General features: G+C 44.1%; 1 protein-coding gene across 1 annotated transcript in view; it reads right to left on the minus strand.

Annotated features, from left to right (window-relative positions):
- PLOD2 (procollagen-lysine,2-oxoglutarate 5-dioxygenase 2) overlaps positions 1 to 16,671 on the minus strand; it is a 68,429-nt gene that overhangs the window by 24,378 nt on the left and 27,380 nt on the right. Inside the window, exons 4-6 of the mRNA XM_066619007.1 lie at positions 6,562 to 6,725; positions 4,940 to 5,052; positions 681 to 744 (exon numbers count right to left, since the gene is read on the minus strand). Coding sequence (XP_066475104.1) covers positions 681 to 744; positions 4,940 to 5,052; positions 6,562 to 6,725 — 341 coding nt within the window. The remainder of the gene's footprint in view (positions 1 to 680; positions 745 to 4,939; positions 5,053 to 6,561; positions 6,726 to 16,671) is intronic.

The following is a 16,671-nucleotide window of genomic DNA, read 5'->3' on the forward strand; positions in this document are numbered from 1 at the left end:
GGACATCACAACTTTCTTTATATTTGAGTGAACTATTGCATTCATAATATTCTCTTTTGTACTAATTCCTGAATTTCCTCCCATTTTAACCAACAATCCTCAAGCCACTTGTTCCAGAGTTCAGCAAGGATGTGTAGAATAAAAATTTAGTATCAAGATCTTTTAAAAATAATTTTGTTTATCTCAGGGCCTTTAAAAAAAAAAAAAGTCACGACAAGCCACTTGCTTTATCAGAATTTTGAGAATAGGGTGTCTGTTTCCTCAGCACAATCTTGGAAAGTTAGGGTCTGCACAGATGTTATCTTTCCCTTTGGGAATGGTCCTGGAAAGAGATCTAGTTTGCTCTCACCTCTTCACCCCTCCTCTCATCATAGGAGGAAGTAAACAATAAACTGGGAGATACGTACAGGGGCTCTAATTTCTTAGATCACCAAAGTTTCCAAGTTCAGATAATTGCAAGATCTCCAGTTTGGTTTATATAATTCTCTCAGTGGTGAGGAGAAGGAGGTTTCAAAGGAGTGCACATGTTCAGTGCTTGCCACAAATCAGCACAATCCCAGTGAAATCACATACAAATGAATCCTTGGGTATATTTGATAAGAGGTACAGCAGCATTAGTAAGGGGCAACACTGATATTTTCCAAATGCTCACCATTCAGTAGAAGTATTTGCATACATACCAAGGGCTCCATTTAAAGCCTGGAAAATTCTGCACTTGTGATCCAAGGTAATATTAATCTGTTCCTAAAAGCGTAAGAACAGTAAATATACCAACATGAGGTATCATAAATCTAGGACAAATGAATAAACCGAATTCAAACTTAAGTGAAACAGAATTAGTGTTAAAGGTATAAAATAAAACATAACTGCAGGTTGCACTTTATACTTCTACATTGATTCTTCAATTTTCAGTTACGTGGTCAAAAACCCTGGTTTTCCTCTATTTTTTCCTGTTTTTCATATGTTTGTGAACTTTCTATGACCTTAGAGGCTTCTGTGATGCCTCAGCATCCCAAAGGACTACTGAGTTATTCAAAGACACTAGCAGTATTATCCCTATTGTGCTGTTTATTGTTTGAGCATTTTCTTTTTCCCAACTAAACCACGGCCCTAGCACTTACACACTGGACCATAAAACTCAACCACTTTCCAGCAGCTCAAGTGACTCAGGTGACCCACATCTAATCCTGCAAGTGAAACCTGGGTAACATCCACAGGTTATAGGTTAGCGTATTTGCACCCACCCTTTGCTCCAACATTAGGAGCATCCAATACCCTATGGTGGTTCCTTGCCAACCTCTGCCACCAGTCCCCAGCCCTTCTGTAAGATCACTAGTGTCTTGTTTTACCTCTCCCATTGTCTACTTTCTAAATAAACTTCTTGCCTTTTTTATGGTTTCTCCTGCCTAGTCACCAGAGGGGGAAGAGTTTGCCACATCTCCTGGACCATTACATTCTGCTACAGTTTGGTTTTAATGGAAGCTCTAGGTTGGCTCTGCTGGGAGATTTTTTCCCCCACAGTCGGCCACCTTCTGTCTGGCAGCTCAGTCTATGTTGCTGGCAGCAATTTATCAGTTATTCCCTATTTGTTTAGAGGGAAGCAGGTACCAGTGATTTTCAACCAGCGTGCCGTGAATGGTCTGCAGGTGTGCTGTGGGAGTTTAGGGAAGGGTTAGTCATTCATTGGAGGATGCAAGTTTTGCAAGTTTCTCACTGGTAGTTTGTTTTGCCTTGTCAATTGTCAGAAAACGGATGGTGTACCATGACAATTTTAGCAACTTGTCATATGAAAAAGGATGGAAATTGATGCTCTAGCTGATAGGTATTGCACCCAATCTGCCCTCCATCTTCCCTTACAAGCCAGATTTTTCTTAAAATTTCACAACTCTTTAATAATTCAGAGTGTCACAGAGATACATCCCACATTGAGAACATATGATTCACCAGGAAACGGTTTATATTACCATGACACAAAAGACTGGCTTTCTGTTTTATAAGCTAAGCAAATGGAGTTCACGACTTCTCAAGTATGATGTTTTGGCAGTATATAGTACAAGACTCTGCCAAAAATCACTAATAGATAAGCAACTAATAAAAAAGTAGTTGAAAATATACCATGATACATATAGAAAGTCATCACTGACTTCCATAAGAACCTGCCAGTCCTTAGGTTGGCCTCTCAGGGGCTCTGTTCCCTGGGCCCATATTCTCTGATAATTGTTCTGTGGGTGCCAGAGAAAGGGCTTATTCAGCAGCAACAGCAAAACTCTGGAAATGTCTTCACTGGGATACACATCAATCTCCCTTCTTGCCCAATTTTAAGTGGCTATTCAAAATATTTTTATTTCTCCAGACATTTTTGGAGAACTTTATGGGTTGAGTTTGCTGCTAGTTTCTAAAGGTTCTTCTTTTAAACTTGTCTTTATATTTGGTTTAATATTTATATATACATTTGGTGGCTGACTTGATTGTACAAGAAAGAAAGACTCTCTCTCTCTCTCTCTCTCTCTCTCTCACACACACACACACACACACACACACTCTTATATTTATATTTGTGTGCGAGAATCACTGCTGTACACTGCTGCTTTCAAAAAGCTCATTAGAGGGGACACCCTAGTCATTACTAGAGGTGGTGGCATGGGAATTAAGCAGCAAGAACTTCCTCTCTTGTACACCACCACTGCTATCCTCTTCCTGTGAGTTTTGTGCTATTAGAAAAAAAACAGAGAGTAGGGAAAGAAGGGTGGAAGTAGGAACATGAATTGCTCTAGGTCACCAGTCTCTCCACTTCGCTTCTTTCCTCCCTCCCTTCCCTCCTGCTTCTTGAAATGGCAGCAGGGTGGAGAGGAGAATGGTAGCAGGAGGGAAGTGAGATGATGAGGGAGTGATCTGGGGGCTAGTCATGGTGGAACAGGGGCAGCACCAGACCTTGGTCTCATGCATTGGGACTCAGGCTGCAGCTATTCATCCAACTTGCTAACAAAACACAGTTCTTTAAATGTGGGCATCCTATATTGGGCATACTTCTATAGCACTATATTGGTATGCTTTGCTGAATCAGAAAACCTATGCAAAGCCTATTTTTTTTCAAGTTGGCCACAACAAACAGTAATGATTTTGCAATAGCCTTTTCCCCTTCTATTGTTTTAGTTTCTCATATGCATAAAAAGTAGAACCAGACAACATTGTCAGATGTTTTAAAATATACTAACACAGAAAAGTTGCCACATTATTATCCTTCAAAAACTTTAAAAAGGTTTTGGAGAAAGATCAAATGCAAAAACTGGATCAAATCCTACATAGGAAGAAACTTAATTTAGCAAGAAAATTGTAGTTATTAGTTCTGCTTCATTTAACATTACTTGCTAGCTTCAGTTGCAAAACTAAGAATGAACCTGCAAGAATTCAATTATACTCCTGGAGCATATGTGTAGTAAGTTTATCATCAGAATGCCTAAAGCTGTAATCCCCCTGAACACACTGAGACACACTTCTGAGTAAACATGCATAAGATTTGCTACAAATCTTATTCCTAGTTGTTCCAGCTGTTGGAAGAGTGACACCATATGAGCAGATCCATTCAGTACATAGTCAATGGGTGTAAGTATACAGGTCCAGCCTTGTTATACATTGATTTTTTATAAACGGATCTGATTCAACACAAATTGCCCCTGCAAATGAGAAGGAATGTGTTGATCCTTGGAGAAGGGGAAAAATGCACCCCTTTAAAATCATAGTTTAAAAAAACTGCTTTTTACTGTTGCAGTGAGTCAGTCATACAAGTGATTACAGGTATAACCTAATTATCCACAGATTTTTCTATCTCAAAGCTGATGAGAAGGGACCTTTAAATTAAAGGGAAACAGTCATTTAATAATGCCAGAGAGGGTAGCTGGCTGACAATCCATCAATCACTGCAGGTTTCATTCCTCCCTTCCCCCTGAGCATGTGAAAGAAGGCTAAATGGCAGTGACTCTCACCTTCTCCATTCTTTCCCCCTTGCTGGGGCTCCTGGTGAAGGAAGGGATTGCTGCCTCCTAGTGAAGCCTAAGCTCCTGGAGAGAGACTGATTGACTCTGTGTGCATTTCAAAAGGTCAGCAAGGCTGTTTTTAAATCACCAGAGCAAATAAACTTTGTTTTTTAAATTGATTTGCTATAGTGCATTTTTTGCCATCCACATGAGTTCTTGGAGCGGAACTCTCAGAGCGGAATAATGAGACTCAACCTGTATATGGTAATCCCCACCATTAGGGGGAGCTATAACTGATCATGTTACTACTTGATGGACTGGGATGCTCTCTCCTACTTTAACTAGAACTTTAATTGGTTTATTTTTTTCCCATCTTCTTGTTCTGCCTATGTAACAATGGCTGCAGGTCTTTCACTGTAGCTGTAAAGTTCTTAACAAAACTCAGTTCTGCTGAGTGTGTGTGTGGGGGGGGGGTCTGATTCCTTCAGCTCTGCTTGCACCAAGTGTGTGGGGGGGGGGCTCCCTTTTTAAAAAGCTGAAAACTTGTGGATCAGTTATTTTGCAGAGGATGTGAAATGAATCCAGTTTCTTACTTCCCCTGCTTAACTGTTTTGGAGTAGGATTCTATTTCAGACATCCAGTGAGCTTTTCAGAGCTGTGAACATCTCCACACCTATTTTGTGGATTAGTTATTGAAATGAGACCTAGCTCATCTTGAAAAGCTTCACATTCTGTAGTGATTCATTTCCATCATGTTCAAAAGTCCATACAACAGTCCTACCAGTCCAGAAAACTTGGAACCATGACATTTAAAATAGTTTCTCAAGAGAAGATGCAGTCATGCCTTTCTGAATTTTCCAACTGACCCAAATGAGCCCAGATTTTTAGCTTGGTCATGCACTTTCCTTTCTAACAATTGTTTGTCACAGAAATGTAAGAATTATTATTGATAACGGTCTACGTACTCTCTTTAGCTGGTCAATATAGATTTTCGTGTAAAAAAGCTGATCATCATCATTGTCTTGGAGGTTCCACTGCTGCAAAATACTATTTACATTTGGAGAATAACCAATAAATCCTAAAAGAAACCATATATTGAAATAAATAAATAGGGAAATCATGATTTCCACTTGAACACAGTTTTCTATCTGTTCCAGTATGCCTAAAATAGAACTCTCAGTGTCCTGTAGGAGAAGCAGTGCAAACATTTCTCATGAATTTCCATCAAGATTTTTTTATTTTTTTTTTTCCAGTTTTAGCACTCCCAAATCCCTGCACTTCCTTTAGATTTCCTTTGTATGACTCCAAACACTATTCCAGGTGTGGGTCTTGCTCAGTGAATTTCTCCTAAGAGGGAAATCAGATGATGACGGAATGTATGAAATCCTCCGTCTGGATTTTTTGACCTGTCATTACAGGAAGGAAAGAATTAATCTTCATCAATCTTCATCCCACAACAGCAGGATAAAGAACACACAATAGTGTAAGAAATTCAGGACGCATGAAGCATACAAATTCAGGACGCATGAAGCATACAGATATCTTCTGTATCCTAAATCCTTTAGAATCCTAAAGATATCAGTGCAGGATTCCAACAAACAGTGCAGGATTCCAAGGCTGCAGTCCTACCCACACTTATCCAGGAGTATGTCCCATTTACTGTTATTGTTAAAAGCATCTATATCAACAGAATAGCCTGTTAAAAAGTACAGATGTTTAACATTTCACATGCCATGGTAGCATCAAGTCTAGTATATTAAAAATTAAATATTGAAATGAATGTGGATCCACCTGAAATTGGCTCACAACCCACCTAGTGGGTCCCGACCCACAGTTTGAAAAACACTGCTAGTTGAAAGTTTTGAAGGAGGGGGTGATACCATGCTTTGAGATGCTTACTAATTGTTTGGTTTGTAAAAGTCCAACCGTGTTATACAAGGATTTTTTATACATGAATTTGACTCAACACGAATGGCCACTGCAAATGAGAAGGAATGTGCTGATCCCTGGAGAAGGGGAAAAAATCCATCCCTTTAAAATAACAGTTTAAAAAACTGCTTTTCTTACTGTTGTAGAGAGAGACAGTCATGCAAGCAATCATTCCATTCTTCAGTTGAGCCAGGCAAAGGCAGGGGATCCTTTGCATTTCTAATTGCTGACTGCTTCTCTATAACATTAAGGAAAGCTGTTTTTAAACCATAATTGTAAAGGGACACACTTTTTTATTTTTTTAAACTTTTATTTAACACATTTTATGGTATCAGCAGGGAGTCCCAAAATCAAACCCCTGTGGATGTTGAGACAAGACCTTATTGCATTAGGAACAATGGAGGGGCAAGAAATCTGGAAGTGGGTCTTTAAATTTATTTTTTCACCTTTTTTTATCCACTGATTTTTTTTAATTCACTAGGGGTTCCAGAACAGCACCCCAGTGGATAACGAGGGATGAACTGTATTATACCTTTGAAAATGCTTCAATAAACTTGGAATGATTTTTAAAAACTTATTTATACACAACATACGACAATGACAGGTTAATCCAGCAGCAGTTGCTGGTAACCTTTCAGTTTTTAGAAACGTTCCTTACCTCCAGCATTAAGGAATCGTTTTCCACTGCGAACAACAGGGTACTTGTCTGATAGTCTTTTATCCGGCCATATCAACCCATCTGCTGCAAATATGACCTTGTGATGTGCTTGCTGGAATTTCTGTAGCAACTCTTCAGGGCCCCCAGCAAATATAACATCATAGCTGAAGATAAGCAGAAAAAAAGGCATTTCCAAGGTTATAAGGAACACAAGCATTCAAATCAGGCAGAACTAGGGGCTAATCTGCTTCTTGTAGCACAAGAATTTAGAAGTTAGTTAAGTATTCAAAAGAGATTTCACAGTTAGATCTTACATTTAAAAGTAGGACTCTTTGTGGAACTCCCAGATAGGAACACACAATTATCTTTTTCTTAAATGGCGTCTAGTCAATTGTCATATTGTCCATTACCCCCTTGCAGCAGTATCCTTTGATTTAGCTTCAATAAACCCAGTGGTTCCCAAACTGTGTGCCACAGGATGTCCCTGGCAGCCCCTTCTTACCAACTCTCTCAGGTACCATCACCTCGAGTCACATGAGGTCTTGCACAATTCAAGATTATGGTCCATGGGAGAGCCAGGTGATGGAGCCACTGCAGCAAGGCACCATGACTGCAGGGTGACATGATCCTGGCAAGTTTGGGAACCACTGAATAAACATATTCACTTGCATGTCAGTCACAGCCCCTCTCTAACTAGCAATGCCCACGCACTTCTAGCAAAAGGCCAGCTCAATGGAGAGGAGCTACCTCTCTTTGCTTCCATGGGGAATGGGGAGGACAGGAGAAGTGTCCTGTACACCTGAGATGCTGTGCACCAACCCTGTACATCTGAGACGCTCAAAGCATGATGGATGTGTTCCTGGAGATTTGCAGTTCAAGTCACAAAGTAACTCTTTTTGCAGTGATGGCATTTGTGGCATTCTTTGGGGCTTTCCTGACAGGAAAGCTTTTGCTCTCTTGTGGCTGAGATACAAGCTACCAGGCTTGACAGTGAAATGATTTTTATTTTTCATAAGGCATTTACCCATAGCTGACCCAGCCATGAAGTAGACAACAGGTCCACTTTGATCAACAGTTTATGGATAATAGATTTGAGGTGCCCTTCACCCCAAGTCTGCCATCACCACCTCCAGGCTGTCACAGACGGAGCTTCTCTGATCTTGTTCCCTACTCCTTTGCCTCATTCCTTCCTCATGCAAACCTTTCCAACAAAACAGGAAGTGCAGGACACACTGTCAACTCCCAGCAAATCCCACATTTCCTGTTTTGTTTCAAAGGTCCATGGGATGAAAGGGCAACTTGGTTCTGAGCAGGAGAACAATCGCACAATGAAGAACATATTCAATTTTTTTGATAATAACGCCTTGTAAATCTAGAACAGGGGTGCCCAAACCCCGGCCCCGGGGCCACTTGCGGCCTTTGAGGACTCCCAATGCGGCCCTCTGAGAGCCCCCAGTCTCCAAGAAGCCTCTGGCCCTCCAGAAATTTGTTGGAGCCCGCACTGGCCCGATGCAATTGCTCTCAGCATGAGGGCGACTGCTTGACCTCTCCTGTGAGCTGTGGGATGAGGGCTCCCTCCACTGCTTGCTGCTTCACATCTGTGATGCAGCAATGGCAGTGAAGGAAAGGCCAGACTTGGTTTGTTCATGAACTTTTATAGGCCTTGAGTTATTGGAAGACCTTCATTCATTCATATAAGTTCATCTTTAATATATTCATTTATGTAAACTTATGTAAATTTATTCAAATTTTAAATATAAATTAATTCTTCTTTTCCCTGGCCCCCAACGCAGTATCAGAGGGATGATGTGGCCCTCCTGCCAAAAACTTTAGACACCCCTGATCTAGAAGATAGTTGCAGACAGCTGGAACAATTCAGGAGCAGCATTCCTGTGTTCTTTTGAAGAACAATTACTCCTTTAAGAATTGAGATGGAAAATCATTCTAATGGAATGTTCTCACACAACCATTTTCATCTCAGGAGTCCCCATAATGCTTGCCAGCAAGACAGTTTAGCCTTGAACTTTTCTACCATTATTAAACATGTCATAGATTTGTAAACATTACAGCTTGTCTTAAAGCAATAGTTGGTTCATTTATCAATGTGTTCATTTTTACTTAAGGAAACAGAATTGTAGAGAGAAAAAGATTCTAATGGTAGAGTGTACACTGAGGATCGCATCCTGTGGTCTTGATGTAATCCTCCTTCTCCTCCACACAAATACTGACAGATTACGATGTTACACCCCAATCCTACCCAAATCCCTTCCGACCAATGCAACTGCATCAATGGAACATGAGCTATATCCGTGGGAGAGAGGGTAATTGAAAAGAACTCTTTGGGGTAAGTGAATGTTTGCTCACGTATCCCAGGGAAAGCCTCCACCATTGTCATGGGACTCCTTGGATCTTTGCCTGCTGTTTAGCAGGCATAAATCCAAGGTGTGTCCAACGTTAGCAGTAAGGGAGACAGACAAGGTTAAGATATTGGCAGATGAAAATGCCACTGATGCCTTCCTCGCCACCCTTTTCCACCCATTCCCCACTTCGTTCTGCCCCCACCTATGTCACACCTACCTTTTTAGGTCTGGCGGTGGACCTCCAGCACTGCTACAGGTTGCACAGCACACCTAAAATGGCCATGCTACAAGTCGTTTCACGACAGTGAAACTGTGTTCCACTGTTGTAAAGCCCTATGCATTATTCATTTGTGCATTCATATATGCATTCTATATGTAAAGCCCTAGCCATTATTCTCCATACTTAAAAAAACCCACTCATTCCCCCAATTTAGTACCCAAGAAGAGAAAAACCGATTTCACAACAAACAGTACTCTAGTTAATACAGCTTAAAACAAAATAAAACTAAGTTTCCAGATATAATATACAGTACACATATCACAAGAATTTTTTTCCTTACAATAAAATAGGGCCAGTTCACCTGAATAAAAATAGATTGTTAGAGATCTATAGATTTTCAGAGTTTGACAGTACAAGCCTTAATGCATTTACAACAGCAAAGTAATTTGGGGCATATTGAGTATTTTATAGGAGAATGTCACAAATGGTGGTATACTGGCTTCAGCAAGATTTGATAGCAAATTGCAGGAAGACATTTGAGAAATTAATGTTTGAGAATGGAGCAACAGGCATACATAAAAAAGTACCAATTACTCGACAGAGAAAGATTAACTCAAAAGTGCGATGGAGTGGACAATGTTTTGCATCACACCTGTTTTAACAATTGCTTGTTGTGTACTTCCTTTGCTAGTTCATGTTTCCCAGAAGACAGCTGATATGTTGGATTAGGTATGCCAACTCTCAGTACAAATCACAGGTGTTATTATAGATCTTAAGGCACAGTGCTATATCACAAGACATATTTTCTGTATCACAAGACAGATCATAAGACACCCTCACTGAATAACATCTAGTGTGTGGACTTGCTGTGGTCATATCTGCAGGGGTGATGAGGGCATGCCACCCAGCTCCCTAAAATTCTGGCCAGAGCAGGGGTGGGGGAGGCAGGAGTGAGAAACCTTGGCCTGTTTATCACTTCTGCAGTAGGGTGGGGGAGAGCTCCCCTAAGGGTTGAAGCTTGGTTGTAGTCTGTTGTGATTGAGGAAGGGACCAGGGGGTATACTTTTAGTTTGGTGTCTCCTCTTTCCTCCCCCTGCAGGTACTATGTGTTTGGAAAAGTTAGGGGGTGGTGCCGTAACTTATATGTTGATGGACAATGGAAGACATGCAGGGGGGGGATGGAGTAGAATTCCCTGTGAAGGAGTAGGTCCGCAGCCTGAGAGTCCTCCTGGACCCACAGCTGACCTTAGACGGCCAGGTGGCATCTATGACCAAAGAAACTTTCACCCAGCTTAGGCTAGTGCATTAGCTGAGGCCATAACTGAATCAGACTGATCAGGCCATGGTGGTCTATGCCCTAGTGACATCTCGCCTAGACTACTGTAATGAACTCTACATAGGGTGACCCTTGAAGACAATTCAGAAGCTGCAGATAGTGCAGAACACAGCAGCTTGGTTGGTCGCTGGGGCTCAATGGGCTGATTCTGCCATGCTGTTGCTCCCATTCCACTGGCTGCCCTTTCCATTCCAAGCCCAAATCAAGGTGTTGGTGATGATCTTTAAAGTCCAAAAGACATAGAGCTGGGATATCTCAAGGACTGCCTTCCCCCATGGCGGGGTTCCCTCCTCCCACAGGTCCCCAGCTTACCCAAGGAGAAGACTTCTGGGCCAGAGGATCAGGGAGGAAGCCAGTGGAACATGGGGCCACCTCCCCATACACTGCCTGAGCACTCTTGTGGGCGGCAAAGCACAGCGGAGGAACACTGCGTGCCAAACCCCCTGCTTCCCACTCCACCTTGGAGGAGGAAGGGGGGACACAGAATGCAGGCCATTCTGCTGCTGGGCAGCCACCCCTCCCCCGCCTCAGGGGAGAAGAGGAGCACTCCCCTGCCCAGCCAGCCGGGACCTGCCTTGCCAGGCAGGGCACCTGGCTATGACATCAGGAGCCCACAGCTGAACCTCCCGACGTCATCTGCAGAGCTACAGGACCCAGGGGGGCAGGGCCAGTCCACCCCCCAAAGGCAGAGACCAGAGCAGAGGCAGCAGCCTCCCCAGCCATCTCAGGAACAACCCTGGCAGCTGCAGGTGAGAGGAGGTGGGAGGGAGGGAGAGAGAGGAAGGGGAGGAGCTGTGGTAATCCCAGGGGAACGCAGTCCCAGTGACACGCCCTTTTTGTACCATCCCGGGGAGGGGCCTGCCCTACATAAACCTGGAGGCCAGGGATGACAAGGCAGTTGGGTGAACGGGCAGGAGGATCTGCTGATAGCAGCCCCTGTTCCTGACTCTGGCAAATGCTGCCAACCCAAAGAGAGGGAGCTGGGTGACACAACCCCCCTTTCTTCTGGTGAACTAGTTTGAGACCTCCACCAGGGGGTCCCCCTCGGAAAGGCCGGGCGGGCCAGACCCCTCCCCCCACAGGGAGGCCTCACACCCCATATAATCCTGCACATCCCCTTCAGACAAGGTCTTGCTTAGAATACCACCAACATCTGAAGCCAAAGGGATGGCAACAAGGTACAGTGACACCTTGTTTTTGGAACCAACTTCCAGAAAACCTGAGAACAGCCCCTTCTATATATTGTTTCCAGAAGGTTTAAAAACTTTTTTAATTTTGCTTGGTTTTTGAGAGGAACTTTCTACGGACCGCTTTTAATTTAACATCTATAGCAGGGGTCTCCAAACCCTGGCCCTGGGGCCAGATGTGGCCTGCCAAGTGCCTCTATCCAGCCCGCAGCCAGCCTCTGATTCCCTGAGAGCCTCTGGCCCAGTTGACCAAACACAACCAGAGTTGTGCTTTTGGGGTGGGAGAATGGGGGTCCATTTAAGCATGTGCTTTATTTCTTGGGCTGTGTTGGTGCTTGGAGAAATCCTGGACATTTGAGCCCAATCATTCATTCATTTTAGTCATTCATCTAAGTTCCATCTGTAATGTATTTATTTAAATTGTATATTTAATTTTTTTTTCTGGCCCTCGACACCATGCCAGATATTTGATGTGGCCCTTGGGCCGAAAAGTTTAGAGACCCCTGATCTATAGCAATGTTTCTCAATGTTTGTCCCCCCCCCCCCACTGTACCACTTCACACAGTCCACCTATTGGAAGTACCACTGGAAGTAACTGGTGATGATTGGGAGGCAACGTGACAAACACCGATAAAACACTCAGAGAGAATGGGAGGGCTTATTTGAGCACGCAAGAAGCACACCCTGGAGGTTTGCCTGCCAACAAGAAATACTGAATTCTTGTTGAAAAGAAAGTTTATTTTCCTTATAATCTGAAAAAGAGGCTAGCAATAAAACAACATGATCACCCATCTTTGAATTATTACTCTGTGAAGTCCTGTTGTCTGTCCATTGCTTGCAGGGCTGTTGAATAATATTTTAAACAGCAGATATTTTAGTAGCCTCTGGAAAGTCTATACAAATACAATTTGCTCCTTTGGATTAAAGCCAGGGTTTTACAACTGGGTGCATGTGACTGAGTCAGCATTTTCTTGTTGCAGCTCTTCACATTTGGTTTTGCTTCTGATTGTCCCTAATTATCCTTTTGCAACCCTTCAGATATTTTTCTGCTTATTCACATCCATACTAGGGTATAAAGAGGATTTAAATTTTCTCCCATTTCCCCTGCCCCCACCGCTAGTATGCCAGACTATGCTGAAATCTTTGGCAGTCTCCACTCCTCCCTCCCCTGTCTCCACCATCTCCAGTCATTCTCTACAATCTCCCTAAGACAGCTACCACTACACAGACTAAAGCAGAATCCTCAATGCACACAGGGGAATAGGAAAATAATTTTTTGTCGGTTTTGTAATCATGAATGCACTCAAAATACAGTTGTGCACAGGGGATAGAAGACACATTCTTCTTTTTCCCTTTCATTCCTCACTCGTTAGACCACATTTGCTTGCGGTCATCGCCCCAGTTGGATGGTGCATCTTACCTTATTCTGTACTTTTTTCTTCCCCACTTTTCCTACTTTCATCAATACAGACCCCCAACTGGAATATTGGCAGTCAATCTCATTAGAACTCAGAATGCTTCAGGGAGGAGCCTGATTATTGGCATCCATGCCCTGGGAACACCATATCTTGAATTCAATCTGTTGCAAGTGAAGCTTTCTTTGAAGATACCTGGAGCCTTCTGCAAGTTCAGATCATAGTAGTTAGACTAAAATGGACAGATATCTCAGAACATATCTCATCAGTTTAAAACTATCTCACTGGCTTGAAAATGAGTTTCCACTAACTTCTCCTGGGCAGCTGCAACTTGACCAGGAGCATTCCCAAGCCGTAAGCCTGATTCTTTGCAGGGAGGGCAACCCAATCTAGCATGGCTGCACACCCAATCTCAACTTGGCTTTCCTACAATGGCACCTCTGACTTGCCTGGTTTCGGTTTCCATTTATTAAGCCACATCTATTCCTTCACCGCAGTCAGGCACAGATTCAAAACATCAGAACTGTACTATGAACCAGGACCAAAACCTATGCACAGTTTAAAGGCTGCTGAATATTGGTCATGTTGCAAATGCAAACTCAGCAGAAATATGGAAAAACTCAAAAGAAGATGGAGAAGAACCCTGGAAACAAAGAATAAGGGTGGGAAACTTTAGAATAAGCTAAAGTGAAGTATGTGAAACTGAAGAGTCTCCCAGAAGACAGTAGTGACATCACAAGCGGCAAAGACCACCACAGAGAAGACCAAAGAGGTCAGTGTGCCCTGACAAGAAAAATTGTTGAAAATTGCTGCTCTAACAGGTTAAACAATTGTCCAGTCTAGAAGAAGAAAACTTACTGCACAATCCTATACATGTCTACATAGAAGTGAGTATCCTTTTGTTCAAAGAAACTAGCTGCCAAGAAAGAGAGTATAGGATTGCAACCTGAGAGCCCAATCCTGAGCTCTGTGCGCCGGCTTATTGCCAGCACTCATTGTTGCAAATGTGCCACAAGGCATGTGCCACCCCAGCACTACAGCTACCCAGTGCGAGCTCGCACTGGGCTAGCACCAGTGGAAACCCGGTGCTCCATCGCTTCATGGTTGCCCGAACAGTGGGGTGGGGGAGAGGTAGGTGGGAGCGTGAGGGGGAGGTGGAGAGGAGGCATTCCAGGGTGGGAGGTGGTGGGGGGAGGTCAGGGAGAAGGCAGGGACAAGGCGTGCCAGAGGAGGGAGCGGGGCGGGATGAGGGTGGGACCTGTGGAGCTCAGCTCCACTGTATCCTGAGCTTCATGACATGGAACTCTTTGATTCTGCAGCAGCTCCAGAGTGCCAGAGCTGCCGCAGAATCAAGTAGCCCCACTGCAGTGCTACTTTCCTTACTGGGGAGAAAGGGACAAACGTCCCCTTCCCCCGAGGAGCCGCTGGTGGTTGCCTGGTTGTGCTCAGGATGCCACAGCAGTCATTTTCAACGACACAGCAGCCCCACACTCTGGGCAGCTCAGGATTGGGCTGTAAGCCATCTATTTCCTGGGGGTTAGTGGGAATGTAATGCAAAATAGGTTCACTTTTACCAGACATATAAGAACTGAAAAGAGCCTTGTCAGAGAAGGAGGTGAAGAAAGAGTTAAACAGCCTGAATGAAAAACAAACCACCAGAAGCAACTCCTTAGTAAGTGAGCCATTACAGAAGCCACACAGGCATGGCAAAAGTCCACTGCCAGAGAAATGCCTTGCACAAAGATTATTCTGAGACTTGGCTTTGCACTTTCTCACCTGTCCATTTTTTTAAAAAAAACAGTTCCTTAGCACTGTGATATTCAACCTTTTTCATCTCACAGAACACTGACAAGGTTTTTCAAGACACACCATCAGGTTTTTTTTTATCAGTGCCAACTTAGAAGGCACACGGTGATGCCAGTGTAAAACTCACATCCCCAAAGGCCCTACTCATAAATTACCCTCCCCCAAATTCCAGTGGTACATCTGAGGACCATTCATGGCACACTAATGTGCTGCAGCACACCCGCTGAAAACTGCTTCCTTAACAGGGAGTGCAAGAAGGAAACACAGCTTGCAAAACAATCTTGATGTGACAAGTAGAAAGAAATCATGGTTCTGCTTCTATTTGCAATGAATGGCATCCCTTGTTTCTGTTCATCGGTTAAAACGGATAGTTTAAGAAACACAGGTTTAAGTACCACAAAACTATTTAAAGCAAGAGGCAGACTCACACTACCCTGTCTCATTTGGATAAAATGGTTATAGCTAATTTAAGAAGAGGCCGGTGGTGGGTGGGGCACTCTTAAATAGGTCCACTCTGCCACCTCCGATTGGTCCAACAGCCAGCATCAGGATTGACTTTGCCATGCAGCAACATGTAAAGGTTGGACGGAGTAGCACCCTTGGAGGGGCAGCAAATGCATGAGCCCTAAGCCCATCTGTCCGCTTCCCTCTCCAGCCAGCCACTCCACTGGAAGTTCTGATCCTCTTACAACTTTCTAAGAGCAAGTTGGAAGAGGATCACAGCAGCAGCAGCAGCAGCCTCCTGCTCCCTCTAGCACTGCTGTATGAAGAAGTGGGGGGGGGGGAGCTGTTGCAGTTCCAGATTGATTCTCCCCACCTGTTTGGTGCTTTAAAAGGACCAGGTAGGCAGGGAAGGTGACTTGGAGCCCAGCCACGTTCTCCTTCCCCACAGAGTACAACTGGCAGCATTTATGCTCCACACTGCTTCCAGTTACAATGAACATCCTCCCCTGTTCTTGTTCAGTTTAAAGAGAAGTGGTGGCATTTGGGTTAGGATTCAGACGGCGTGGGGTGCGGGCATGTGCCACCCCTGGCCAGCAGTGGACCTCCCCAGCCCCGTGCCCGAGGCAAAGGTCTGCTGCGATGGCACCCCCCCCCACGGGCTATCACTCCCCCCTGTCACTTGAAAAGCTGCCCCCCCCCCACTCACCTGAGGCTCATGGAGCCTCACGCAACCTCCAGCTACATCGGGGAAAACCTCTGTGAGGTTCCCTGACGCATTAAACTGTGCTTCCCGAAAACCGAAAGCACAGTTTCCGCCCCTGCCGTGAGCCTCAGAGAGGCTTCCACGGGGTCCTAGCGGCCAGTGCCTGGGGCTTTTGCCCCATCTCGTCTATGGGAGGTCCACTGCTGCCCCTGGCTAACATGACACTGCTGCATGCTGTCATCATGTACCTCCTCTCTTTATCATGTACCACCATCATGTACCACTATCATGTACCACCTCTCTTCCAAGGCTTCTAACATCTTCTAACACCAGCATCCAAAAGGAGCCAAAGAGAAAGGGCAGCTTTGCATTGAGTTTCCCAAACTGATGGAGTCGTAGCCATCTTCAGATATTCACAGAGAGCATGATGAATGCATAGGGAGAGGGGGAGAATCAGCCTCATAGCAGCAGGTTCCTCTTCCAACTAAAATTCATTCCGTTTAACATCATGTGTATACAGGCTTTTACACATGCCAACGCATGTGGCAAGGGCTGTCAACACACAGTAAAGTGTGAGGATCTGGGAGATTGCCACGCTGATACTCTCCCTCATGTGTATTCAATTTATTCCATCTTCAA

The sequence above is a fragment of the Tiliqua scincoides genome, chromosome 3, assembly GCF_035046505.1.
Source record: "Tiliqua scincoides isolate rTilSci1 chromosome 3, rTilSci1.hap2, whole genome shotgun sequence".
Taxonomy (NCBI): Eukaryota; Metazoa; Chordata; class Lepidosauria; order Squamata; family Scincidae; genus Tiliqua; species Tiliqua scincoides.